Below are 27671 nucleotides of genomic sequence, written 5' to 3'. Positions count from 1 at the left end.
ATCAGGGACTCCAATCAATTGATACCATGAGTTGCATCCTTATTTGGTGTAAGCGGGCTGTTTACAGATCGAACAGGCTAAGATTGAATTGAGGGTGTTGACTGAGTATGCTGGTAATTAAGTTGAGTTACTCGAGCCACAAGCTGTCTTGCTTAACTTACACGTGACGTGCATCAACTCCTTACATGACCATACCCTCATCTCATTTCGCATCTTGAAAATTTCACTGAACATGTTAAACCCGATTGTTAATTGTAGGTCACCTACTATGTAATTAAACCTCTATGCATTCTCAAATACTGTACAATTTTAAAAGAATTTCGTTCCGTTACTCTTACATCATAACGATCCATCTCCGTTACCCTTAATGATGATGGCCTGCCTTAGCATGAGACGGCTTCCTGAACAGCTTCTTAAGCCCTTCAGCCACTGAATGGCTCCGACCAATTCGTTGTTTAGGATGTCTTCCGTCTTCATCTACCTGACCATCACTATGCTCCATAGATACACTAGTCTGTGGACTTTGCGTCGTGTTGGCCACTGGCTGTGGTGCACGTAACCTCACCCCACGTGTTAAATCTCGTGGCGCGCTCGGTTTTGAACTAACACCCGTGTTGTGGCCAGAAGCAAGAGATGGTGTAGGCTCTAGTACCAGCTCTTCCCTTTCCAGTTCTTGCAGAGAGCTGGGTGTCTCATACTGGTACGGCATTGATAACATTCTGGCATGAGCTTTCGACGACATCGTCCCCTTTTCTGGCGCAGTTTGTGGTCTTTTTTGCGAGTTTCCCCCCTGTATAGCTCGAGGCTTTGGCGGCGTAGGCGGGCGACGAGGCGTCTTTATTTCTGGTTCCGGCGGTAGTGGTACATTGGATATTCGAATATTCTTGGGGACACTTCTCGGTAAGCGAGACCTCGGTGGTTTTTGTGTAGTTTGCTGTGTTGTTGGATTTCTGGGAGGTGTTTTCAAGACAGGATTGGTCGTCTTTCGATGAGCCGGCGTTCGTGTTGATGGTAGCTGCTGCTCGGAAATTGTGTCACCAGCTTCATACAATACACCAGAACTTGGTTGTTCTAGGCGTGCTGGATTCGGTGACACCAACAATGGTGGAGCGTGTGACACTATCCCCTCAAACTTGGGCATGTTTGATCCAAAAATCTGGGGTTGTGGTGAATACTCTGATGTTGGCGACGGTGTTCGAGGAGGAACAAGCTCTTTGGGTAGGTTCAGATGGGCCCCTAGCCTGTCCTTTGGATTTATGATTGATGCAACATATGGATACGAACTATCTTGATTATGAAATGTACTGGATCCTGAGGATTCAAGTGGTGAGTCTGATGATAATGGCCAAGATGTCTCTGGAGGCTTGATATCCTCTGTTCTGCTAGGAGTATTTTGCCTCGGAGATTCTTGGTCAAACCCCTCCATAGGTAGCAGAACAGGCGAGAAAGGCGGTATAAAACTTTCGGGTCTGTATATCGTTGGAGCTGGCAGCTGCCGTTGCAAAGGTTTGGGCGTTGGAGGCGTTGAAGATCTTGACGGATGAAGCTCGTTTGGTTTGAGCGGTTGCTTTACACCCGGTATCTCTTCTCTTATGGAATTTTGCACCGATGACTGCACCTTGACAAACTCTTTTGGTTCGATTTTAGATTGCCCATATGCAGAGTATATCCCCGATGCTGTCGAAGCTGAATATCGTGCATTGTCGGGGTGGAGAAGCGGCATTTCAACATCCGGTGTTCCCAGTGCTAGTCCATTGTCTGGAGAATCCTTTCGAGACCATACTGATGAAGCTGTAGATACAGATCTCCTTTTCTTTCCGAGTTCATGAGGCTGGAGAGGTGCATCGATATCCGGTGTTTCCTGCCTTGCTGTTCCGTTGGGTGACCCATCTTGGGACCAAACTGTTGATATTGTCAAAACTGAAGCCCGATTTGGGTCGAGTTGAGGCTGGAGCGGGATATCGATATCTGGCAATGTCCTCGAAAGTGGCCGGGGTGTTGCAGCGCCATCTGTTCCCCCTAAAATACCATCTAGGACGGTGAGAGCATCCTCTCCATCTTCATCTCGATTGTTGTCATCATCGTACTCGGATGGGGAATCAGAAAATCCTTCCAAGGCATCCTTTGTTCGTCGGTTGCGCACCATAGTTTGGGCCGCGTCTCTTACCTGCTCATAGCCGACCTCCTTTTCTTCTTCGTCACTCTTCCCTGGGACTTCTCTCACATCGTCACCACAGACTACGACATACCACCGCACGGGTTCACCCTTCTGCAGCTCATTCCTTAATTTTACGATCCATCCATCCTCGCCCGCCATTTTGTCGTAGTACTTGGCCATCTGACCTGCCACATCCACGCTCAGGTCGACTCGTACCACATAATCAGCCACATAAGCATATGGCCTGCATGCCGTCACCATTTCGTCCACATCGAACTCTTCCAGCAATTTGACCGGTGACCATGAGTGCATGAGAACGGCATCTTCGGCATCAGGTACACGTGATGTCGGGAGAGCATGGTCGTCGTCAACATGATCGAATTGCTTTTTGATATTGGCATTTTTGGCGCTGACGCTCTTTTGCGTGGGCGTTGTTGGTGGAGAGAGCTCAGGCAAGAAGTCGTATTTCGCGTGTAGCTGGTCGAGGATACAATAAGACGATGCAGGCGCAAGAACCCAGTTTGGTGCTGCGTCTTCAAGGTCGTTGAGGATGACAAAAATTCGGATGTCGCGGCGATGCCATCGAAACCCGTGGCATAGATAAGTCGGCATTTGGGTAGGAGGTCGCCCAGCAATAGATGAGAGTGAAGCTGCGTCTTGTAAGTGTAAGCGATCCGAATCGATTGATTGCCTCACTCAAGCGTCACTTTATCTTGTCTCTCTGTCAAGAAGACGAGGTGTCTTCTGAGCAAGCTTCATAGAGCAGTCTGTGAAGCCTCCAGCATCTCCGTCTCTAGTGACTGAAATTGACGCGTGAAAGTGGTTGTTTGAAGTTAAAAAAAACATGGAATGAACAAGTTGAATGGAATTGACATGCGTCGCTTCCGTTCCTGCTGTGCCTTCTTACTTTATCTGGACATCGTTGCCTACTGGATCTTACCGCATCGTACTTTACTCAGAATAGCACTAGGTGCTTTAGGTTCCAATTACTTGATGAAGGTTGGTCCAAGGTACGGGCAGGTACTGTCTAACGTCAGATATCAAGCCCAGTGCCGTCTTTGGAAGTCATCGGCCCATCTTTAACGGTTGGCGCTCTCTCACTGTCCGCATGCAATTGAAGAGCATGTGAGTCACTGTTTCCATCCAGTGGTTGTTTTGTTCTAGGCCAAAGTCTGGGCTGAGACATGGTCTCGCTTATGCCCGAATAATCGCTGCTATCACCTATGTTGACTCAGCCTGAAACTTAGTAGGCAAGGTGCTAAGGGAACATTGTTAAAATAGTGATATTATTGTGCCATTCCCAAATTTTATGTAAACAAACTGATATCCATTGATATATCCGCCTCTTAAATCAATTCTGCGCACCCATAGTGTATCCAGAAATCCTCAAAAACCTGACACCGTTTTGTTGTATGCGTCTAATCGTCATCGTTAATACACTTCGTGAATGGTATAAAGCGGTCCCTAATCCTTGAAACCTGCCATATCCAGGCTAACACCACCTGTATCTTGTAGCCCTTCCATTGTAACGCCAAAGTCTTGAGCATCAAATTCAAAATTCATGTCTTGCAGAATGTTGTTCACATCCTCGTCTGAGAGGTTAAGTTCCATATTGCTGGGCATCGCAGGAGCGCTCGCAATGGCGTCCTGAGCGGTCACTGCTTGAGGAACCTTCTTGGCCACCATATCCTTGAACTTATTCAACAGATCAACATCATCGGCTGGTGTGGTCTGCGAGTCAAGAATCCGACGCGCTCGTGTCTGAAGCATGGCGTCTGTGGGCATAGATCCCTTGCATGCTACATGATCCTCAACATAGCTGATAAGACCACGCTCCAACTCTCGCGAGCAGAAAACCTCAGCAGGTCGTGCTGCCTGCGATGTGAGCTTCTCGATGTAGCTGTTCGCAATAGCTGCTGGCAGTGACTTGGCACCCTGACCCATTGACACCTGCGCATTTGCAGGGAAAGGCTCGAGCGATGCCTTGGGGCAAGCATAGGGGGGTGCGAATCCTGAACCACCAGATTCGAGGGCCCAGCCATCGCTCATTGGGAGACCAGGGCCATCTGTCTTGAGGATTCCGGCGTCTCGCTTGAACCTTTGAAGCCATTCGGCATTATCTGCAGCAGTCTGGTTCCAAGGATCGTCGCTACAATATTGTCAGCTCATTACATTCGGTAAATTCCCTGCTCAGAAAACTTACTCGTCATATAGGATCCAGCGTGCCTGGTGCTGAAGCTCTGCATCACTAGGCACATGCCTGTTAGGGTTGTTCGCCGACATAGTGCCAGCAACCCATCGCTTCAGCTCTTTCGCCAATCGTCGATAGCAGTTCGCATCATTGAGGAAGTATGGTCCGGGGCAGTTAGGGCCGCTGCCCATATCAAACATGTCATCACAACCCAATCCCAGAAGCACAGGACAGTCATTGGAAAAAAGTGTCGCATCAGTGGTGGCAGTTCCGCTGACAGTTGAGTTTGTGCTAGGCTGAAGGGAAAATGTGGGCGAGTTGTTACTAGTTGCGAGATGACGGTTCTTGAATCCCTCAAGCCATGATGCATTATCTGCCGCGGTTTGATTCCAACCGTCGTCAAATTCGTATATAATGATACGAGCTTGTCGCTGGAGGTCCTCGTCAGTAGGCTCCATGCCCATTGATCGTTGCAAGATGAGATAGTCCTTCAGTTCACGCTCAAGGCGCGAGTAGCTGTGAATGGTCGAGTCGATAGATGAAGGATCCGTTGACCGGCAAATGTGGTTCACCACGTCTTCGCTTCGTGGAAGGTGTGCACGTCGACGGAAAGGTGCGAGCCAGTCCGTAAATGATGTTGCAAGGCGAATTAGCCAGTTAGCAATAGCTTCTGACGGGTGTGTAGAGACTTCTTCCACCCGGCCAACGATACGACAAGCCTCTTCTTGAAGCTCATCATCCATCGCTGTTAAACCAAGTAGTCTCTTGGCCTTGACAAACTCGTGGAGCTGTACCTCCATGGGACACTCCTCGAACAAGTTGTCCTTGCCGTTAATTTTGAGCGATGCCAGCCTGTTTTCAGCGGCACCACGCAAAGGACCGAATCTAGCCTTTTGTTGTAGAGTGTCAGAGCTCATGATAATGTCACGGAGCCACGATGGCCTCGTCGCGATGCCCTGCAGAGATAACAATTCGCTAGCGAAAATGATACGGCAACCTTCGACCATCATCTCTTCGTCGTTCGGGAGTCGTCCGTGCTGGTCCTGATAGTTCCGTGTGAAGAAAGCCAGTTCCAACTTAATCAACTCGTAGGCATTACGAGGTGACTCTGGCGGGGAGTGAGTGGCTACGTATGGTAACGGGGATGTGCGCTCATAATGAATAAGATCTATTTCAAAAGTTAGACGTTGGCAACTTGTCTACGGGATACTGGAGAGGTCTCATACATGGAGGCATGGAGTTCTCGACCATCTCGAGTACAGGGTTATCGAAACCCCAATCACCCTTCCAGTCAGCCATGGAATAACCCGTCTTGAAATGCTCTGCCAAATGATCGACACGGATAGTCCATGTATCCATTACGATACCACAGAAACCACATCGGGACCGAATCTCAGGCGTTGCTACCTTCCACGACTTCATAGACCAATCCTGAAACTTGATATTATGCACCAGACGCAGGTGCTGGTTGAGATGATCTTTCCGGTAGAACGTCCGTTCTGCTGGGGTACGCTCTTGGCAGGCGGAGTGGTTGTGGCTTTCGATATGGGCATCGTCTGGGTTGGCCTCACCACAAAAGACACAGGATAAGATTCCGGTATCAGGGTTGACGGCTTTTGCGCCGTGAGGAGAACACACCCACCGCTCAAGAGACAAGTGCAACGACTTTTCGTGTCGTTGCCAGTCGTGCTTAGTCCTGAATGTTTCGGTACAGAATGTACACTGGAAGGTCTTGAGAGGGGTTGACAGGCTGGTCTTTTCTTTGCTAATTTTTGCCGAAGCCCTTCGGCGACGGCGACGACGTCCGTGGCTGTTGAATGGGGCTGAGCCAAACGACCCCCATGAGTTGCGAGATCCGTGTGAATAGGCCGATCCATGAGAACCATTACTCGAGTGAGAGGTGCCTAAACTGCTGACTGAGGACTGGTTGCAGATGGATCTGCTTGAGCCATCGTCCGCATAGCTCAAGCTGAAAGGGCTGTCGAGTCCGGACGACATTCCGGAGGAAGAGGCGGTAACGGCCCGTGCAATAGCGCTGACGGACGCAGGTTCGTTCTCAGGGGGTGAGTGCTCCCAACGTTGCAGGGGATTCATGGCTTCCAGTGCTGGTGTTCCTCGGCGTTGAGGAATATCCATAGGGCCTGACCAGGAGCTGGTGTAGTGAGGCGATGTTGAGCGCGGGGGCTGAACCTTGCCACGTCGGCGAGCATTTGCAAGCCAGTTTGTGATTTGAACTTTATTCAACCCTGTTTGGCGTTGCAGCATCTCTTTCTCTTCGTCACTAGGATAAGGGTGACGGTTATGAGTCGAGAGCCAGTTCTTGAGAATACGAACAGATTCTCGAGAGAATCGTGCTCCAATTTTGGGAGGAGGTGCGGCCTTGTTGTTGAATGTTTCTCCCAGATTTCCTAGATCACTGACGGAGGCATTGCGAGAGGCATTGCGAGAGGATTGGCAAGAGTCGTCCTGATTGTCCTCCTGGAGGGTGTTGGAGATCTGAGGTCCAGATGACAGAAAAGGGTTGATGTCAAAGGGCGCAGCTGAAGTGTTGATAGACTCGGGGGCAACAGCAAAGCTGCAGTCGGCTTTCAATGCTACGCAGGTAGTGCAATAGTCCTTGTAGATACCCTCTCGGATCTTTTTGCATGAGAAGCCAGACATAGCACAGTTGATGCATGGCGATGAAGGCGTGTCCCACTGAAATTGACTAGATATGTCTTCAGCGGTTGTGGTGAAGTCCATTGTTGGGGCGGGCATGTCCGGTAGAGGGAAGTTGTTGTCTGAGAAGTGTTGCAGGGCGCAGAAGCTGAAGTCGTCTTCACTGACATTCTCCAGGACAAGATCAATGCTCTCGCTGTTGTCAGCTGTCAGACCAGCAAAGGCGTTGCCATCCTGGGGTTGTGGAAAGGCGTCAATGGCCTTGTCCCAGTTGACAAATTGCTCCATCTCATCGATATTAGACATGATGCACAAGGATAAGTGCTGATGCGGAGCAGAGATGTCGGTTCAGGTCAATCGAAAGGCGCGCGTGAGGGTGACAACCATGAACCGAATAGATATGGATGTCAGTCAGCCCGGTCCCACTTGAATCGTTTGAAGTGGGAGCTAGAGGAACACAAAATAGTTGAGCCTGAAAGTGAAGAGAAAAGGCTGAGGCTCCTAGATTGAGGGTAGTCCCTGAGTTTTGTTCAAGTTCAAAATCCAACCAAGGTACTACCTTGGCACAAGTAACGGTCTGTCTAGGAGCACATCGAAAGAGTCAGCAGTCTCCATCCCCCAGAATGTGAACCAAGCCAAAAGTCTGGTGGAGTACAGAGTGCAGAGTGTCGGCCAGCCACACCAACCAGCTGAGCGAGTCTAGCCAGATTGTCAAGTCGTGCGCCCTTCAATTGACAGACAAGGATCTTTTTGATCAATGGACCCACGCACACAGGCTGCGGAGTGACGGTGTTTTCAACACTGTAGGATGGCTCAAACTCCTCTTCATATGGTAAGCCAAGAGCATGGGTGTCCAATCGTTGTCTCGCAAGTACAGTGTCAGCTCGGCATCGTCAATATGGGCTAGGCTCCGCTTCTCGTAGTTCGCAAGGCGTAGCCATCCATGCGGATGCGTCTCGCTAGACCCAACTCTTGACCCGAGACCGGCCTTCGTATGGATCCTTTACCTGGAACAAGACCTTCTATATTTCAATAAATATTATCCGTGATGTCTCTTGAAGGGTCATCGTCAACCGGATCGGAGTCATGACTCTGATAAGTCCGAGCATGCATTTCCCCGGAATGTCTTTGTGGGGTTCAGTACGTCCTCAGAGGCTCAGATGCTTACTTCTCCGCTATAATTGAATGATTGATTGATATGCCTCGTATCACCTCCTGATAGTCGCGAAAGCACTGGAACTTTCTAAGAACAGTTTATCGGAGAGAAAAATAAAGACCAGCTGGTCTGCCTTGTCGGTGAGATTTTAGGATCAGCCACCGACACAGCATCCTTAGCTTTGGGGTAGCAAATCGCAGATCACTCAAGATATTTCCCTGCTTAAACACGACGTTGTGTCTTATCATCTGACGTATTGGTAAGCAGAAAAGTTGAATGAGGTCTTTTTGGTGTCTATGTATCTAGGTTGCGATTGATATGAGCAAGATTTGGTGTAGGTGATCAAATCCTGGGGCAAGAAAATGCGCCATTGGTTTAGGCGAACCCGCCTACCTGCACGGCGGAAATGCAGCGGAAAGCGGCAGAACGGGTACAGTTGCAACTACTGGTGGTAAGCCTTTAGTACTCACCGTGACGGAGTCTCCAGAGGCGACCCACCCGGCACCGGCACCGGTACCGGTCATTACGGAGCTCGACAGGAGCCTATGGGGGTGTCCAGCAGTGAGTTTACGGCATTTCCAAGAGAAAAAAAAGTTTTGATGCTAAAGAATCGACGCCCGGCCGTTCTAGTTTCGCTCGATTCAGCATACAACTCTGACCATATCAACGCCCTTTGCTCGGAAATTCTCCTTTTATCTCGACCAGATCCCGGACCGGAGATAGACAGGGCAAAACATCCCTCCGCAGATGCCGTAACTTTAACTTAGCTCAATATGCACATACGGTAAGATCCGAACCATGCTGCTGGGCAGGTATCACAACATGTCCAGCTGTTCAGAGACCTAATGACTTTAGCATGGCGAATAGTTTTCTGCCGCAGCTTGATAAGTTGACTCAAGTGTCTCTTGCCGGGTTGATTGACTAACCTTATGATTTACCATTGGATGCCAGTATACTTTTCGTCGTGCTTTTGACTATCTGCTCAAACAAAACTTTCGTCCTCAACCAGTTGTTCCCGAAGCCGAAAGAATCATCCACCTTACTGAAATACAAAAGACTGCGGGCAGCTGTTAGGTATATCCTGAATCTTGGTGGGTCCTTTTTCGTTGGACATATCCTCATGTTGATGGTAATTGTGGTGTTTTGTTCTGTTAATGAACTGTTCGATTTCCTGTATATCCATATATCAAGGCAGACATTGACATCAAACTCAGCTCAGTATCAATACTTTATAACCTGTAATATTTTCCTTGGAGTTGATGTTACAGGCAGTGCCTAGGATATAGAGATTTCTGAAGGCATCCACACAGCCTTGTGGCGAAGCCTGAAGATGTAGTATCTACTTGAACGGGGTCGAGTACTCATGTTAGTTGAAAGTCGATGCATATACAATTCACTCGATGCGTGTCGGTCAGTTGGCTACGCTGCCGCGACATCTTCAAGGCTTCCCTCTAGAAGATAGCATATAACCACCAAATCCAACCCTCCCAAACACGGTGACTAACAGCGATTCACTCGGGCTTAGGCGCGTCATACAGAAGTTAGCAAACCATGGTTTTCGCAATTAGGTAACTTGCTAGTTATGTACTGTTCAATCATGATTTCATCCACTATATTGATGACATCCCCCGTCTTGTTTGAACACTTAACAGAGAACGCATCAAGTCACTCTAGTTGATCCCGCAGCAGCGCACGGCCAACACAAGGCACCCGTAACTGCTGCAGCTAACTCTCAACTCAAATACCGGCTATGTATTACAAGACCGAGTGTATGCATGAATGGTAGCTACCATGGTTTCACGACAGCTCTATCCCCTCCCTGAAGGTTGCAATTGCATGGGCCAATGTTAAACTACTCCACGCCAGGCGTTTTATAGGTTTCATTGCGAGGAATATATCATGAACGGCCTATGCGCTGCGGTTAACGAATGACAGACATCTTCAGGCCTCTGTCAGAGCTAGCTCATTGTTAGGTCGCCCTTCATTCATCCTTCCTATCATATCACCATATCGAAGAGGAACACCTCGAGAACGTCACTGTATAAACAAAGAGTCTTAGAGGTTCATACTATGTTTCTTGTTCTAATCTTACTAGTAATGATGCATCTAACATATTAGTTCCAAGAATTTGAGCTGTGACGGCACCTTTTGCTATCTTATCCGTCGTCAAATCTTCTCCAATGCCCGAGGAAACAATTTCTCCCCACCCTAATGGACCATTGCATTGCTTAAGTAGTCTTGGGATTTGTTTTCCTTTAAGTCATAATGTCACTGGCTGTAGTAAACGAGTTCGCCGCTTTTCTCTCTACAGCGTTACATTTGTATGGATCAGTCTTACCAACAAGCCTTGCACTTCATGGTCCTTGAAGGCAACCTATTTCGTTGTGATCACAAGACGACTCGGGTTTTCTGATCAGTTCATTGATGCATAAAAACCTACTTTTTATACCTCGTGGTCTGTCAAGCTTGGGCTATGTACGCATTAGGCGCCTACATAGTGAGCACGGGGCTTTGTGCTACGCTATGATGTCCACACAATGGATGGTTTACTGTGCAACCACCTTCGCAAACGATTTATAGAGTGCACGTTGAATCTCGGAAAACTATGTAAATTCCATCAAAAATTCTTGGTTTTTCACGAAGGTCGTTATCACAACGAATAAATCAAAGAGGAAGCGGGAAGGAGGCTCAAAACTGATACTTGATCAAGTTGTCAACTCACAGTCGCTCAACGCGACACCGCATTCTCTTTTTTGGCTCGTGTAGACTATCTTGCGATACATACAGCCTGATCCTGTCTATATGTGCTTTTTCCGTAGCGTTAAATAATGTCCTTTTTGAGAGGTAGAGTGGTATCGCTGGCTGCAGCGAGTAGTTCTGTATAATCCTTCCAATAGCTTTTAGAAGAAAAGAAAGAAAGCAGACCAGACACGTATGTCAAACACCATGCTCCTTGACAGCAATAACTCCAGTTCCATGAGCTGAAACCCATCCGAGAAAGCCGTGTGTGCTGTGAAATCCAAAATGCGCCGGTTCCTAACTCGCCTTCCATTCACTCAAATTCCGCGTCCAGTGACACCTTGCTGACCAAGAGGCACCTCATAAATCGTTGATGTCTTGTCGTGGATCCTACTCATTAATCATGTCCAAGTTCTTGTAATTCTCTCTCTTTTGCGGCAAGCATTTCTCGCATCTTGTCCGCTTCGCGTTGTAAGGCTGCTCGACGCTCAGCCTTTATTCTCTCACTGTCGAAATCACGCGGGCCAGCACCTGGTGTGTTATCTCTGTTAGAAAAAGCGCTGGGACTAGGTGCTGATGCTATGGTACTGCCAGGTGATCGTATGGGAGGCAAGGAATAGTCGCCGTCGTCGCTTCCTGTTCCTAAATTGGGGGGAGTGGTGGCTGACGTCGAGGGATTCAGTATCGATTTTATATTAATCGAGGAGATTCGTTTCGAGCTCTCCTGTCCATTTTCTTGTGAGGCAAATGCTTCACTTTCGGTAGTAGAGAAGGATCGTTTTCGAGTTGGCGACAGAAACGAGGCAGGGGATAGCGATGTCTTCCTGTCATTGTTCGATGACATAGACGCCATGGGGGCCAGTCGATTATCGTCGTTCAGGGATCCGGTATACTGGCGTGGGTTATTTGACTGGTGGTACGCAGCGAGATCCGAGGTCGAAGGTAATGGCGATATTGTTCTACTTGTAGGTCGGATAACCGGTTGAGGCTCGATCGTGAGTGGATGATCTGGACGGCGACGAAGACCCAGGTTGACAGATCCGTCCTCGTTCATTGACCCCTTCTCGGCATTCGACTCATACTGGCCCTGTATTTCGGCTGACTCTATTGCATCCTCCATCTCTTCATCCTGGGAAGCTGGGATAATTCGTTTTCGTCTTTTGATAGTCGATTTCTTCATGGTCATCGGCCGGTGAACACCATGTAGCTTATAATATAGGCCTAGGGCTGTTAACGACTACTGTTTAATAAACGCTAACAGGTCAATACTTACCACAAGCGTTGCAGATGGTGTGGCCGCTCTCATCACGCCTCCAGAGAGGAGTAATAGTGGTACCACAGTTCTGGCATGCGATCACAACCGTGGCATTCGAATTTTGTTGATTTTGAAGGGCATTGACATCCAGAGGCACTGGTTCTGGTTTGGTACTTTCACTCCGACTTTGGCAACTCTGTCGTTTCTGGGTTCCACCTAGGTTGGCACTTTTCGAAACACGGTTGTTATAGGCCGGACATCCATTGCAGCCCTCTGCACCACCCGTTCCATTACAGCGTCCACCTCCAGGACAAGTCCCTCCAGTTTGATCAGCAGATACGTAGGTCGCATTTGACGCAGGTTTTGGGCCTGTGGCTGCAGAGGGCTTCGGCGCAGTTGTTCGAGGGGGGTCTGCAGGGACAACATTCGGTGGTCGCTTGAGACTAGTCGGACGAGAGGCGTTTCTGGCTTTCAGATAGAGACCACAGGCGTTGCAAATCGTAGCACCTTGAGGTGATCTCCTCCACAAAGGGGTTCGGGTGGTTCCACAGTTACTATCATCGGTATAAGCAGAGTAATTACTGTAGAATCAAGGCTAAGCTCACCTGCAAACTTGTCCTTGACTTCCACTGGGTGGCGGACTTGTTTTTGAACCATGCTCTGACCCAGGACTCTGTTGCTTTAACATGTTTCCTGGAGCTGGACTTGTCTTGGAGCCAGATGGGCTCCCACTTAGTCTATGTTGGTGGTCGCGGTTATCCTGGACGGTAGGGAGTCTAGTCCGCTCCTGAGAAGAAACAGTCGAGGTATCACTTGGTTTCGAGGACATTGGTCGTGATGGCAGCGCAGTTCGCACCGAGCCCGTCTCGCGCTGATGGCTATACAGCGCCGTTGATTGGGTTTCTTGGCTCATGCCCGTAGGTAGGGCTGATAGTATCGAGGAGAACAAGGCGACAATGGTCCAGATGAATCAAATAGGTGCACTTCAATAGTCTTGGTTTGAATGCGACGGGTCAGTTACAAACCGAAATCTATAGCGTGCATCGGCGTTGATATCAAGGTCGGTAAGGTTGATTTGATTGTCGTACAGGTCGAAGATGAGTAAGATTGAAATTTGGTTACGGGAGAGAAAGTCCTTCACACGACTCGTAATCGGCTGCAGCGGATTGATAAGTGGTTTCGAACCGGCCGAGGAAGGAGGCGAATCCGGAGAGAGGCCGGAGCCGGGTTATGTAACTACAAGTTCGCAGGCACCGAAGCGAACCAAACAAAGGTATCACTTTCTTGGCTCGATGCGAGGTGAAAGTCAGAATCCTGAGGAGGTACCTAGTGCAAAGCCCAGTCTGCAGTCAAGCGATATGTATCGTCAAGTTGCCAGTTTGCTGGTGGGCAGACGAGTTGAACAAGTCGCCAGGGTACCAAGAGACGTAGATGCGTAGGCAGCTGACCTAGTAACAGGACCAATCGAAAGTTGGATCGAGTTCGATCGAACGGGAAGCCAGGTATTGGTCAGACGACAGATGTCAGAGAGTGACGCGACAGCGACCAGATACTTGGGACCGGCGCAACTGCAAGGCCGAGAAGACCAAAGAAGAAGGTTGAGGAGTCGACAACCGCGGGGAGGAGAGGAGAGGACAAGGATGTTTGGAGTGTGTAGTAAAGAAGACGAAGGGAATAACCAAGAACAGGAGATAACAAAGATTATCAACCAAACCAAAAAGGCGGAAAGTAGGGGCAAGGGTGATGAATCTGTGACTACGCAATGACAGATGTTGGTAAGACAACAAAAGGCGGCCCAAAGCGAAGTGCAGGACAGCACAGGACGGGACGGAACACGCCTTGTCTCGTTCCTAGGCAAGGTATAATTGAATGTGGTGCTTGGCGAATAACAGGGGAGGTCTTCGTCAATGGGTTTAGGCGTCAGACTCCAAGTCTTGCGGCACCACCAGGCTGGGACGGTGGAAGGTGAATTGGTGACCAAGCAGAGCAAAGACCAAAGACCAGGGTGTATGTTTGTGTACTGTATGTGTGCGTGCACGCGCGCGTGAGATACCGTAGATCGATAACTAGCGACGCAATGAGACGGCAGATGGCGGTGGAGGAAATGACGGTGACCCCGGGAGAAGGAAGGGTGTCCGAAACCAAGAGAGGACAAGGCGGGGGTTAGGGTGAAGGGAAAGGGTAGAGGTCAAAGGTGAGAACTCAGAGATGACAGTCAACAAAACAGATGGACGAACAATTCCGTCTGATTTGAGATTGAGGCGCAGGTCAGACGAGAAATAGAGGGCAGAGAAAGTTGAGCAGAATAAGGTGATTGCGTAGCGATTGATGATCAGACAAGGCCTAATCTATCCAATGGGGCTGGGGCTTAGTCTTGGAATTGGATCTGGGTTTGTGCTTTCTTGTTTGCGTTGCTTTACTTTGCCTTGCCTCGCTCTGCCTTCTACCGTTCAGATTGTTTGGTATTAGTTATGGTGGATTGGAGACTGGTTGTCGGGTCTCGGGCTGGCGTTGCATTGCATGAGTCAAAATGGGGCCCAGCAGAGAGAGACTCGCTGACTCTGTTCTCTCTATTCTCTTCTTTTCGTACCCCTCAGTGACAGCCAAGTCTAATTCGTCCTCAGACAAGAGGGGAGTGACGTGCAAAGGCAAAAACAAACCAGAAGCAAGACGAGACTCAACAGACACATGATGCGATTTCACGGGGAGTCGGCCCCAGCATGGAACGACGGCCGCTGGTGGGTTGGGGTTAAAACAACCGACTTGATCTAGACACTCTCATCTCGTTTCTAGTGTCTTTCTTAGCTCTCGAACCAAAGATGCCGTTTCCGACTGCATGGATATCATTTGATACCGAGTACTGTTCGTATTTTTCACGTGAGAGATCTATGCCTCACAAACATGAACTCTCAACTCTCCAGATCTCGTCACGCCAGAAAACTTGCAGAAAAGACCCTTCCCAACGTGTCGTCACAGTGGAGGGACCAAGAGAAAGGGCCCTTAAATTAGGACGTTCTAGTAGACCCCTCTTCCTCACCGCGGCTCTGTCAACTTTGCCATTTAGCCCCTGAAATGTGTTGGATTACATTAAGCCTTCTCTGATTGGTTCAGCTAATACGGAGAAATTCCTCTTTGTTTCTTGGCGCCGCTGGTCGGATTTTTGCGCAGGGGATCGCCGTCCTGGTGCCCTGACCGACTCAGATCCAGTCCACGCTAGGCCGAGATCGGGCCCTCTTTTTTGTTCTTTCCATTCAATTCTTATCAGCCGAGGCTTGAACTCGCATTCTCGTTTTTATCTTATCTTATCTCGCTCATGCTCAAACGCAGGGTTATCGATCAGTAGCTTCATCTTAAGAAAGATTGGCGTTAATAGTCTGGTTATCACGTCGCGTCGCGTCACTCAACATCAATTCCGTACTTTTAACTGACTGCATGCAATATCGCGAACGTCTAAGTCGTTCCCCCTCATCATGACTTCCGAGCTCGGGAGTTCCCCCAAGAGAGAACCAACTCCCACTCTCCCTTTGTCCTCGGTTCCGCAAAAACGCGCCCTTGAAGAAGGTCGTCACAGTCCTGTCGTCCCCTCACCATTGAATCCTGAAGTCAAGCCCTCCGACTCTTTGGCACCCGAAGATGCTGCTCAAAATGCTAGATCCAAGTCTGCGCGAACAAAGAAGGAAACGCTCAAGAAACGCGAGGCCAAAGGAAGCGATAGTGCTCGTGCGACACCTGATCCAAAACCAAAATCGAAGCCACAGAAGAAACAGAGCGAGTCGAGCCCATTACGATACAAGTTGGCGCTGCCTAAATTGTCCGGCTTTGACCCTCCTCGAGGTCCTGTCATGACGGCGCATCACAAGGTTACGGTTCCAAGTGGCCAAACGGTAGAATTCTTTGAGACATCGGATCAGTAAGCCAAGACCATACCCAAAAATACATTCATGCTAACTGTCAAAGTGTTTCTAACAAGAAGAACTTCCGGTATACTCACTGCATCGCCGATCCTCTCTTCCCGTCCATGATCTACTACCGAAGCACAGAACCAGAGCCATATGGCCCCCACATGAGCTTCGAGGACTCAGCGGGGCATGTTTATTTTGATAAGTCGGCTCGTCAAGTCACAACCGACAAAGGATTTCGCATGGCACGGGCAAACGTGGCTGTGAGGGAGGGCAGATGGTACTGGGAGTGCAAAATTACACAAGGGGTTCGGCCACCAAAAGATGGAGAGACCAAACCGGAAGGAGGAAAGCATGTGCGCGTGGGCTGGGCGAGACGAGAAGCATCGCTTGATGCGCCTGTGGGGTTTGATGCTTACAGTTATGGCCTCCGTGATGTTGCGGGAGAAAAGGTGCATATGTCTCGACCTAAGCAATTCTTTCCTGCCGGAGAAGGCATTCGAGAGGGAGATGTCATCGGCCTCGAGATTCAGCTTCCATCAGAACATCTGCACCGCAAGATCATGTCTGGACAGTACAATCCAGTTGTTGATCAAACCGATGAGGGTCCTGCGCCCACCGCTGAAGGCCATAACATTGTCCGCGATCGCGTTCCCATACGCTTCAAAGCTCATACTTATTTCGAGAAGATCGAGTACTTCCCCGCCAAAGAACTGGAAGATCTTATGAACCCGACGGGGGCGGGCGGTGGCTCTTCAGAAGAACCCGGTCCTAATCACCCCCTTCCAAGTCTCCGCACGCTTCCCAATTCTTGCATCCGCATATACAAGAATGGTGTTTTAATGGGAACTCCGTTCAAGAACCTCCTCGGCTTCCTTCCACCAGCTTCGCGTCCTCAAGCCCAAGTTGGCGCTCGCGAAGGCCTCGACGACGGCATGCTCGGATATTACCCTGCCGTAAGTGTCTTCCGTGGAGGCGCTGTGGAAGTCAATTTCGGCCCCGAATTTTGGTATCCTCCTCCAGCCGAGACCACCGAAGATGGTCCCGATGAGGTCCGGTCAGGCAACGCTCTCTTGAACAAGGTGCACGCTTTGAGCGAGCGTTATTGTGACCAAATTGCAGAGGATATTGTCTATGACATTATTGATGAGGTGGACTTTTGGTCGCAAGATGGAGGTGGGGCGACAGATCGCCAAGGTGTGAGCGATAAGAGTGAGGCCGTCGCCATGGCCCCTGGGCGAGAAGAGATCAAAGAAGTGGTTCAAGACGATTAAGCATCACAATATTTGTTGTCTCGTTGTGTCCGGATGGCACTGGAAAGCCGAATTACGAAACCCTCCAGAACAGATATGCCTTTCAACCTATAAAAGATACCCACTGTGGAAATGCAGAAATCAAGTTTATTATTCGTATCATGTTCATCACTAGTAAAAGCTGGTATCGCACTGCCCCGAGGCCCCATTCTCATTTCGTCATAAACCATGTCGTAAATCCTGCTCGTTACCTATACCAACCTGCTTGCAAACAGAATTCCTATCCAGGCACTGTCTCAGCGACGACGAACCGGTTCCTCTGGTGAGACTGGCTCGACTACAGCAGGAATCGGGGATGGCTCAGACAAAGGAGAAACAGGATCTCCGAGTATTGCCCTGTCGGTATTGCGACCCGCCGCCGCTGCTTCTGGCCCGGGAAGAAGAGGGTCATCTGGAAGCTCTTCGATGCGATCGCTGCCATCAACGGGTGTCTCAGCTAGAGATTTCTCACGCTCCAGTCGCACTTCGCGGCCTCTCTTATGGCAATACCAAAGTACAAACATCAATACTGTTCAGGGTTAGCAAATGTATGAAACAGTTTGCGCATCATGACTTGCAGAATAGAGCAACGCTCCAAATAACATTTGTACCGATAAATGCAGGCCACCGCACCTTCAATGCGTTAACGATAGCCTTGAGCATACCAACGACAGCCCCTGGCTTCGTGACCAGATCGGTCAAATTGGAGGGCTTGAGGAGGTCAATAGCGGCATCCTTAACGCCCTTTTCCGTATTTGCCTTAAGACCCTGACTTTCTGCTGCAGCTGCCAAAAGCTCAGGCGCCAGGGAGGACGTCAGCTTATCTGGAAGTTGAGTAACAAGCTTCTTGAGAGATGAAGGCAATTTTTCGAAACCGCGATTGATGGCACCATCGCGATCTTCAACTAGGCTTGCGAGATCGCCGTAGGCTGTTGGCACTCCATTGGCAAGATCTTTGAATACTTGAGTAAAACGAGACAGGAGCTCGGATGACTCGTTGGAGAGAGAAACGATCTTGTTGTTCTTTGCTTGGAGGTTCAGGCGGTCGAGAACGTTACCGAGATCCTGCTCCTCACGCTCAGCTTCTGGTGGGGCGACGTTATCTTCAGGCTTAAGACCATCCTGTGGTTTCTTGTGTCTCGTGAACAAAGCCGTTAGACGGTTTGGCTGTTTGTCGTGCTTCTCTTTCTCTTTGTCTTTCTTTTCTCTCTTCTTGTCCTTTTTACTCTTAGGTTCTTGCAGAGCCTTGACCGCCTCTATCTCACTCTCAGATGCAGACGAGAGGTCGATCTGAGGGGTATTGATGCGTGGGGGCAGAGGCGGAGCTGGACCATCGTCTTCCAGGATACTTTGCAGCCAGGCCTCATCATCGCGGTCGAGGACTGGGCTCAGAGGAGGAGTATTGGAGCTGAGGCTGTGCTGCGTGCTTCGCCGCCTGTGTTGATGACCTGATGCACGAGATGCGTCGTTGCTGAAATCCGGTACATGTCCGTAGGATGGGTCTACCGAAGATCCAGCTTCGGTCTTCTTCGCAGTCTCCTCAGCAGCAGCCGCTTTCTCCGCTCTGTTCTTCTTGATCTTTTTGTATGTCAAGTATTCCAACATTTTGGAGTTTTGTTATATGTATGGGGTGCCTGGTTCGGAGATCCGGCAGATGGGGATTTAGCTATTTAACTACCTTAGTCTGGAACAAGAGGCCGCCCAGCTCAAAGGAAAAAGAGGGATGGCGATTTGGTGTTGGCGCGCGCTTGGAAATTCGCCTTTGTCTTGTCTTGGGTGACGAACGATCTACGCGAATCGAGAGCACACAGCCACATCACATGTGATGTCATGACGGCAGCCCAGAGTCAGAGCCTAGGGGAGGCAAGAAAACTTTTGACTTCTATCCTAAGTGACAAAAAGACTACGGTAAATTTAGTATAAATTTAGTGGACCTTTAGGCTAGTCTTTTTTGGTACTTTAATATAAGGTCAGAAGTTTTCTTGCTCCCTGAGGAGAGCCTAAGCTCCCCCACGTAAATATGTTTACGGCTACGTGATTTGATGATCGACAATCAACTGCCGTAGCATGATACGAATCCGAAAATTATTGGTCAAATCGCTTCCAAAACGTGGGTGGGTGGAGATCGGGACTTAATTCGACTTCAGCTGGCACAGGTAGGCAGCATAAGTAATGACTAAGTAATGCCAATTCATGTTGATTGACCCTGGGTATCTTGAAATTCTATGGTTAACGATAAAGACATACAAGTAGGTAGAACAGCGTATACACCTTGATCAGGCGTCATCAACGTCCTCGTCTTCTACCTCATCTGCCCCTCCTTGATCACGGATAACCTCATCGGCGAGTGTGCTACGTTGCCAGCCGCTACCGTTCTTCCGCCGTCCCCGTTGGAAAGCATCCGTCGAAGTGACCGCTCTCTCGCCTGTGAACTTATGACTTGACCACTCGGTAGAGCATCTTGGGCATTTGCTGTCGCGCCTAGTTCGCCAGAAAGCCTCGTCACACACCTCGTGGAGCCGGAAGTTGCAATCCACCTCTGCACATCTCAGTCCAATCGTAACTGGGTCCTTGCATGCTTCGCAAAACTTGATGCGCTGCCAATCGCGTGGCTCAAGATCCGGGTCGTTGTAGGTTTCGACTAGCCAGGGTCGTAACTCCAACAATGCTCGGGGTGACAATGTATAGAACCCCTCGTTACTCTTCTCGAACCAGCCTCCCTCGACCAAATTTGCGAGTACAGCTTCCACTTCACTATGCTTCAGTCCTTTGTCTGCAGTTGTTTGCGTCTGAGTTTCCACATCGATCTGGCTTTCTCGTCGGTTTGGCCGTGCCAGTTTGATGGCCTGCATCTCGGTGATAGCCATGACTTCCATACGCGGGGTATTGAACTTTTCAAACATGGCGTCTAGAACACGTTTGATGAACGAGATTTCTTCGTGGCTGTATGTTGTAGCGAGTTGCGTCTGCGGATCGGATGTGGTGTTGACCAAAGCCCATATTCGTCTCTTGGTAATTTGGTGAAAAGTACTTCGGATTTCGTAGTCAAAAAGTGAGGCTGCTTCAGAAGCTTTGTCAATGGCCTCTTGAAAGTGTTCTTCAGTGATTTGATCTGTTCGTATTTCATCTCCGTCCTCATCCTCGTTGTGCCTACGGCCGGCATTGAATATCGCAGCAAGGATAGGACGGGCCTCTTCGAAAGTAATCGTTCCTCGAGCTAGAATAGCCTGTAGAAAGGCCCTATCCCCGTGGTTGAATTCATGGTTATTCATAATTTGTTTGGACTTGATGGTATTCGCGCCCGAGGCCAAGCGCTGTAGATTTATATTTTGTTCTCAAACTTGATGAGGTGTGAATACTTGGATTGAAAGCTCAGTAATGATTTTCTTGGAGGGGAAGAGAAGACGCGTTCGTTTGACGCGTTAATTAAGGGATCTCAACGGTTCAATTGAGTGCACGAGCCACGCATTTGTGGCTGTGGTGGCTCATTCAGGCATGTCAGTCAGCTTGCTGTTCTTATATCACTTGTCAGTGCCACTCGATTTTCTTTGTTTCGTTGTGTTTCGAGAATGCTTTGTTACTTCTTGTATAGATGAGAAGGTTTCATCAGATCAAATTAATAACCCGTGAATGTTGACTATGAAGTTCGATTGACATTATACATTGATTGTACATTAGCACGTTAGAATACGGCCAGAATGCACAGAAGAACAGTAAAACCTTTTACCAATAGAAAGAAACAGCATGCTCTTCCATACCGAATTCTAGCAGAAATCTCTAGGTACCTTACTGACTTCACTGTCAACCAATATTCCTTTGTTTAGTGTAGGGTGGCCCAGCCATTCTGCTGACTCAGCTCGTCTACCAATTGAAAGAACACTTGAGAGCTTTGGGCTTCAGGTAAGTTACGGCAACCCCCTTCACGATCAAGGCACAGAGCGCGAAGATCGGGACGCATTTTCCCAGAACATACAAGTTGTTAGTAACACTCAGCTAAGCGGATGAAAGATTGCGTGTCCAGGTCATTGTTACTCCAACAGCTACTCTTCGTGTTGAGCAGTTCATCAAAGCGCACGATCATAAATGATCGACTTTTCAACAACACGCGAATTCGACAAATACTTCAAATTCATCAGGCCCTAGAGCCATCCCTCGCTTGCCAAAGGATAGAAACAAAATTTTTACGCCCTCATAGTTTCCTGGAGGAGGGCCCTCAACCTGCAAGGCATCGAGCAAGCGTCAAACGCAAATAGGCTCTTGATCCAAGAATGGCAATGAATCCCACGGAACTGAAAGAATTCGATGTCGTACGGGTGGCAAGAAGCGATGGCTCAGATACTGGACCTGGTTACTGGCCAGTCACAGCACCAACCGCCACGACTACCACTAAGAAGACAAAGGATGCGTCTGCGGCTGAGAAAACACCAAGGACTAAACCTCAGATGATTCGATTAGCCGAAGACGATCCAAGATTCACAGAGTGGAAAGTCAAACTCGGGATCCTGCTGAAGCAAGAGCTATGTCCGAACCCTGATGGTAAGTTGGCTCCTCTGCCTGCTCCCTCTCAGATATCTAACCATGTGAAGAGGGGAATCCGTGGCTAGTGAACTTCCCACGAGGTTACTGGCTATACGAGAAGTCTAAGCATCTTTGGGTTTCGGGGTATCCTATCAAGGTGAAGCTTTTTAAGAGCCCGCAGGAATTTGCTGTGCACCTGATATGGTTGCTCTCAACATCGATGGACTACCGAGACTGTTGCTGTGCGCACTGCAACGGTTTCAACTCAATCAAAGGGGGCATCGGTGCTGACGACGCGTTGATCATCACACATGAACCTATCAAAGCCGATAAGATCCCGCCCAAGGTCACGCCTGTTCCCCTCCCCCCGATGCCTGGGCAGGCACCTCAGAAGCCGAACCAAGTTGCACCACGTCCGCCGTCTACACAGTCTACGCCGGCTACCACAGCACAAAATTCACCAGCACCGACACCGGTCCCTGTAACTACAACTCCCATACAACAGCATATTCATCACCCACCCCAGATCCGACCACAGGAGCAGGCAATCCAACCCCAGCCTCAGTCTCAACCCCAAAATCAACCACCACTTCAGCAGCAGCAGCAGCCACCGCATATTCAACAATCCCAGCCTCAAGCACAGCAGCAGATTCAACAAGAAGCTCCACCTCTTACTCAAGCACAGCCCCCGCCGGTTCAGTGGTCACTGAAATCACCTGTGCTGTTCAGGTCAGGAGAGCTGGTCTGGTATCTGAACGGCAATGCATGGCGCCTTGGAGTCATTGCTTCATCCAGTGCCGGTCAACATGAGGTTATGCCAATCGGCCATGGCATCGTTCAACAAAACAATGTGACAAAAACAGATGCGCATATGCGACCCTTCTATGCCTTCACCGTACCACCTGTCAACCTCCCCGAATTGAAGGACAAGGAATATGATGGTGTTTCATGGGAGGCTCTCTTCCAAAGTACTGCGGACGGGAATAGCCGAGAGGTGATTGCACTCGACGCTTCTAAGATGGCAGCTGTGAAGATTGACTATTCGTACTCCCTATGGTCCAAAATCTCCGAAGAACCGAATTTTAAGAGAGTTGCGTACTGGGGTTGCTTTTTTGGAGCTGAACGCATCGAGATTGGCGACGCAATGCGGCTCAGATCAATCCCAGCTGACTTGAACGTCCCGGCCGAGACTTGCGTTCTGGGCCTCCGACGCATCTTCACCACCTCGGAATTCCCTGGCGCCGTCTTTTTCGTCGGCCATATCTACCAGCTCGTGTCTGAAGACCAGCCAAACATTGTCCGGGATGAACACCTTCCCATTGCGTTACGAAGTGAAAGCCAGTGGCGCCATTCGGTCGGGGCACAGCGCTGGCGCTACGCACTGATCAAAGAGAACGTCGTGTTCAAGGAACAGTCGATTAGAGGTCGATTTTACCCAACGCACCGTCTCATGCCCATCCTCAACCCGACCGAATTCCAAAAGTCCATTGCTCAACGTAGAGTGGATGAACAGCATGCCCATCTCAATAACCGAATGGATGGTGTAGGGAGGTATCTTGGTCGAAAAATCAACCGGCTTGATACCCTTGGTGCTTCGGTGACCCATACAGCTAGGATTGGTCTTGAGCCGTTCATTAAGGAAGGAGACCAGCCTCTGGAGTGAGGGATGTTGGGGATACTCTGTCCATACGGCATGGAATCACATGTGCCGAGGGAGTGGATAACAAGGAGTAATCGTGAAGTTTTTAGATAGTATATTGATCATTTAATAGAGGCATACATGGATACCAGAACCATCATAACCCTTCCAGTAATATCTCAGACATATTCTAGAATCACTACTCACGACAGTCCCTGGAAGAAACCCCCCCCATTATCCCCTGTCTCTGGCTCTCCCAGAACACCCATACGCCTCACTCTCGCTTTCTTGTCCTCCCGATGAGCCGAACGCACCTGTTTCTCCTTACGGTATCAGCGCCACTATGCAGCATCTGCTGCGCCTGTGCGACACACACCGCTACACAGAAAGCACCAGACCATGGCACAACTCTTGCATATTGCCCAACACAAGTACCACTTACGTATACTGCAAGTATCACAACATCTGCATAGAGGAAGATGGGTTGGATGAATCACGAACACTGCGGGGGTAGGTACATCAGGTATGTATGTATGATGGCGATATTGGGGCAAGACTCACGTGTTTACTGCATTGCTGGGGTTCTTAGACGAACTAGGAGAGGATAAATGGCATGGATATGATGCCACATCCTCATTAGTCCTCGACCAAGTGATGAATCATATTCAGAACGAGTGGGAGTGAATGGATTACATGGAATTGAAATCACTTGTGTTCGTCAAATAGTATTGGTGTTATGAAGGATTGACGTCTTTCTCATTGATGCAAGGCGTAGGTATCGCTCGCCAACAGAATTGTGTTTACCATGAGAGAATGGGAAAAAAAACACCGCTTCTTCGCTTTCGCCAATAAATTGACAATGTGTGGCACACTCGTTGTGGTATCCATCCTCCAAAAGGTCACGGCCCGCAAGGTACATGCGAATTTTGTTGTCAAGACACAAATCACCCCCCTTTCAACAGCTCTCGGCAATTCTACCCACATCTCCTCCTATCCCCTCTACATCACCTTGCTCCCCTGAATCATAACTCCTCTGTTCGTAAATGCGTGTAAATGACTGATGGCTGGTAATGCAAAATCATGGAGGTGCGCTTGAATGGAATGATCCAGAACGTGATGTTGTATGCGCTGGCTAATATGGATTGCCATCCCTATCTCGTGAAAAACAAATAGGCTTCGTGTCGAATGTACCCGTAGTCCAGGGTGGATGAACCGTGCAACGTGTGGCCAAGTAGAAGGAAAATGAACCGCGGATGGGGATCGAAGGTCATCAAATTTTCGACTCATCAATATGAGATGGTTGAGAAACCCTCCGCCCATCGTCCCCTCGCTCTCGCAGCTCGAATGTCGTCGTCGTGTGTGTTTGTGTAAAACGATAAAAATGAAATAGCATCCTCTCTTCGTCCCCGACTCCCGAGTTCAAGGGAATCTAATAGTTTATGCAAGTTATGCCACTTTTAGATTCTCAAGTCGCTCCTGTAACCTCTTCAATATCTCCGGGTCTGGTTCAGGTTCGACTTTGCGGGGTTTGACACGGGGCGACTCGTCTGTTTTCTCCGAACCACATTTTGTGCATTTGGTTCCATTTTCGGCACCAGTCGGGAATATTGTCTTGCACTCCTTGCACTCATAGTGTGGCACACTATTAGGACCGAATTCATCTCCAGGATAACCGTATGGATATTTGTCCTTCTTGGGGCTGTTATCTGGTTAGCAAAGACTTTGATAGGTACAGCTAGGTGAACGTACGGATCTCGAGGACAGTCAGTGCAGCGGACGTGGCCGCATTTCTCACAAGTCTTATTACTAGAGATAAACAGAGTCGAGCATTCGTGACAGGTCCTTCGCACACGTTGACGAGGCTTCTTGTGAACCAAGTCCTGACCACCTGTCTTGCTAGGTCGAGTAAGGACGATCTTCTTCTCGTCAAAGGCGTAAGAGTAGTCGGGAATGATAGGGGCGTTCTCCTTGTTGGCTTTGATGATGGCGGCACGTCGCTCACGGCTGGCAATGATCTCGGCTTCGCTTCGTTTGGGAGGGTAACGGGTGCACTTGGTGCAACGAGCATGCTGGCAGTTGGGGCACTCCTTGGCAGAAGAAAAGGTGGAGTTGCACTTGTGGCACGTTCGTCGTACACGCATACGGATCGGCTTGTCAATGCGGAGAACGGTGTCGTCGGGTGATCTGGTCTGAAGTTCGGAAACGTTGATATCAAGTCCATAGCGCTCACCGAGCTTCTTAGCACGCTCTTCGATCAATTGGCTCCTGGTGAGTTTGGAGACGCCCTCCAAGCCTTCATATTTAGCCTTGGCTTCCAATTTCTTGTTCTCAGGAGCAGGGGGTTGACTGCAGGCTTGTTAGTTACTGCATGTACATGGACTAGTCCAGTCAAATTCAGGAATAGCAACAATCCGTCGAGACGTTTCGTCCGAGGAAAAGTTACCAGAGCAAATCGTACCTCGTCTGGGGAGTCTCCTCCGACTTGGCTGGAGCGGTAGGCTTGGTTGTCGAGAGAGTCGACTGACGCTTAGAAGCAGATGAGGAGCCCTCTCGCTTGAGGAAAGTCTTGGTGCGAGTAAGAAGCTTGCTGAATCCCTTCTCTTTCTTCTCCTCTCTACGGGACGAGGGCCCGGCCTGGGAGGGAGAACTCATGTTGGATAGTCTGTTGTAACAGATTTGAAATTCTTTAGTGGTTGCTGCTTTAAGTGACTGAAACCGTTTCGAGTGAGATTTGATATGAGATAATTTATCGTCCCTCTATACAGTTTTCTACATGCAAGAGGCGAATACGATGAGTAAAAATTGGGTAACAGGGTTTGCTATGTGTCGTGAAAGAGTCCAGTAGAGGCGATGGTGTTTATGCAATCGGCGGGACCGAAAGTAGTGGCGCTCAAGCGACGATGATGTATCGTCCGATAGATAGCGACGGTCCCGTTAAAGAGACGTCGAGCTAATTAGTCAGGATAGTCCAATCCGTGTGTCGAGCTGAGTGAAGGTTAAGAGTTTATAAGCCTCTCATGACGCAGTGGATCTGCGACGATGAACAAGGCGATACGATACGGGAATGGCTGGATCGAAATTGTTGACTTTATGAGAAGAGAAGGAGGGAGGAGGGAGAGAGAGAGAGGACTGAGTAGAGTAGAGTAGAAAGTTGGTCGAAGGATGATGGGCGAGGGCGGGCGAACTATACTTAGTCTGGCGGTTGCTAACTTGGACGGGACCTCGTGGATGGCGCTACACTCAACTCTACAGTGCACATCGAGCCAGCCTGGTGGTATTAGTGGACCCAGTCTAGCGGCCCGGCGCTACAAAACCAATGCTAATGCTGCAGAAGGCAGAGACAGCGAATGGAAGGCCTGCCCAGTGCAACAAGGGTTAAAGAAGGGCACCTCAACCCAATTAGGAATTCATACGAGTTCGTTGCATCCATGGAACATGGAACCAGGAAGGAACCCCAGCACGGGAAGAAGGGCCTGTGGGGGACGTCAACGATACCATGGAAGGGGTGAAAGTTGTGAGTGGTGGCATGTAGAAATATGTATTTGTTCATGATCCGTCCATTCTGTTCAACAACAAAAGACAGTCAGACAGCCAGTCAGTCCCGACACAGTGGATGGGGAGGGGACGTGAGCAGTCGGCCGCTGGAAACCAGGAGGCCTAGGTCTTAGTTCAAGGACGTACCTTGGAGACTTGACCTCTTCAGGAGACAATCCAAGACACGACAGGACATGCCACTGGCCACGCAACTTCAGTACACCGCAGTAGCTCGGAATTCTGGGGACGGGAAGGGAAAGGTGTGATGCCATGCGCTGCAATGCGCAACAGGTCAGGTCCTTTTGCTCTACATTCTGGGAGAGGCTCATGCTCTGCCCTCAGAGGCAGAGATTGTGGTGTGAACGATGGATACTCACAGGGAATCTAACCTGAATCACACCCCTGCGGGTACATGATCCAGCACAGTAAGCACAGTATTGCTCCTCCAAACGAGGTCCAACCTCCGTGGTATTTCCCTATTCCAGCTGCTCGGTTCACTGGAGTTGTGGCCCAGTGGTTCACAGCCAGCTTCTGGCCTATGCCATGGCCTTTGATGCGGCCAGCTCGAGCGGCCAGGTGGTGGCAATACTGCGGCACTGTGAACTGTGGTAGCATTTCAGCGGTCACCAGCT

The 27671-nt window shown here is 49.4% G+C and overlaps 9 protein-coding genes across 9 annotated transcripts; 3 read left to right on the top strand and 6 right to left on the bottom strand.

Annotated features, from left to right (window-relative positions):
* Positions 1-364: 364 nt before the first annotated feature.
* BKA55DRAFT_686931 (uncharacterized protein) lies at positions 365-2770 on the bottom strand (the record flags this gene model as incomplete). Its single annotated transcript, XM_046198999.1, has 1 exon — positions 365-2770. The coding sequence occupies one exon, from the start codon at positions 2768-2770 to the stop codon at positions 365-367; it is 2406 nt and encodes an 801-aa protein (XP_046053238.1).
* Positions 2771-3622: 852 nt separating this feature from the next.
* Positions 3623-7313, bottom strand: BKA55DRAFT_591505 (uncharacterized protein; the record flags this gene model as incomplete). The annotated part of the gene is made up of 4 exons (XM_046195258.1): positions 3623-4307; positions 4362-5517; positions 5576-6943; positions 6977-7313. 4 exons carry the CDS (start codon positions 7311-7313, stop codon positions 3623-3625), a joined length of 3546 nt encoding a protein of 1181 aa, XP_046053237.1.
* A 3986-nt stretch (positions 7314-11299) lies between these two features.
* On the bottom strand, positions 11300-13070 carry BKA55DRAFT_504620 (uncharacterized protein; the record flags this gene model as incomplete). The annotated part of the gene is made up of 3 exons (XM_046187107.1): positions 11300-12123; positions 12176-12711; positions 12763-13070. The coding sequence occupies 3 exons, from the start codon at positions 13068-13070 to the stop codon at positions 11300-11302; spliced, it is 1668 nt and encodes a 555-aa protein (XP_046053236.1).
* A 184-nt stretch (positions 13071-13254) lies between these two features.
* Positions 13255-14324, top strand: BKA55DRAFT_536358 (uncharacterized protein; the record flags this gene model as incomplete). Its single annotated transcript, XM_046189819.1, has 4 exons — positions 13255-13534; positions 13616-13885; positions 13927-14122; positions 14216-14324. The coding sequence occupies 4 exons, from the start codon at positions 13255-13257 to the stop codon at positions 14322-14324; spliced, it is 855 nt and encodes a 284-aa protein (XP_046053235.1).
* A 1303-nt stretch (positions 14325-15627) lies between these two features.
* Positions 15628-17330, top strand: BKA55DRAFT_536357 (uncharacterized protein; the record flags this gene model as incomplete). Its single annotated transcript, XM_046189818.1, has 2 exons — positions 15628-16067; positions 16115-17330. 2 exons carry the CDS (start codon positions 15628-15630, stop codon positions 17328-17330), a joined length of 1656 nt encoding a protein of 551 aa, XP_046053234.1.
* A 275-nt stretch (positions 17331-17605) lies between these two features.
* BKA55DRAFT_591502 (uncharacterized protein) lies at positions 17606-18953 on the bottom strand (the record flags this gene model as incomplete). Its single annotated transcript, XM_046195257.1, has 2 exons — positions 17606-17877; positions 17960-18953. 2 exons carry the CDS (start codon positions 18951-18953, stop codon positions 17606-17608), a joined length of 1266 nt encoding a protein of 421 aa, XP_046053233.1.
* Positions 18954-19522: 569 nt separating this feature from the next.
* On the bottom strand, positions 19523-20768 carry BKA55DRAFT_561071 (Nse1 non-SMC component of SMC5-6 complex-domain-containing protein). The gene has a single exon (XM_046192138.1). The coding sequence runs from the start codon at positions 20618-20620 to the stop codon at positions 19625-19627; it is 996 nt and encodes a 331-aa protein (XP_046053232.1). The 5' UTR covers positions 20621-20768; the 3' UTR covers positions 19523-19624.
* An 848-nt stretch (positions 20769-21616) lies between these two features.
* On the top strand, positions 21617-23529 carry BKA55DRAFT_536354 (uncharacterized protein; the record flags this gene model as incomplete). The annotated part of the gene is made up of 2 exons (XM_046189817.1): positions 21617-21884; positions 21935-23529. The coding sequence occupies 2 exons, from the start codon at positions 21617-21619 to the stop codon at positions 23527-23529; spliced, it is 1863 nt and encodes a 620-aa protein (XP_046053231.1).
* A 1422-nt stretch (positions 23530-24951) lies between these two features.
* On the bottom strand, positions 24952-26157 carry BKA55DRAFT_503586 (uncharacterized protein; the record flags this gene model as incomplete). The annotated part of the gene is made up of 3 exons (XM_046187022.1): positions 24952-25204; positions 25255-25851; positions 25964-26157. 3 exons carry the CDS (start codon positions 26155-26157, stop codon positions 24952-24954), a joined length of 1044 nt encoding a protein of 347 aa, XP_046053230.1.
* Positions 26158-27671: the final 1514 nt, after the last annotated feature.

Source organism: Fusarium redolens, assembly GCF_020744475.1.
Source record: "Fusarium redolens strain MPI-CAGE-AT-0023 chromosome Unknown BKA55scaffold_4, whole genome shotgun sequence".
In the NCBI taxonomy this organism is placed as follows: Eukaryota; Fungi; Ascomycota; class Sordariomycetes; order Hypocreales; family Nectriaceae; genus Fusarium; species Fusarium redolens.
Note: the sequence above shows the minus strand (reverse complement) of the source record. Positions and strands in the feature narration are given on the sequence as shown.

Coding starts and splice junctions, on each gene's coding strand:
- BKA55DRAFT_561071 (XM_046192138.1), bottom strand. CDS start 20,620: ATGAATAACCATGAATTCAACCACGGGGATAGGGCCTTTCTACAGGCT.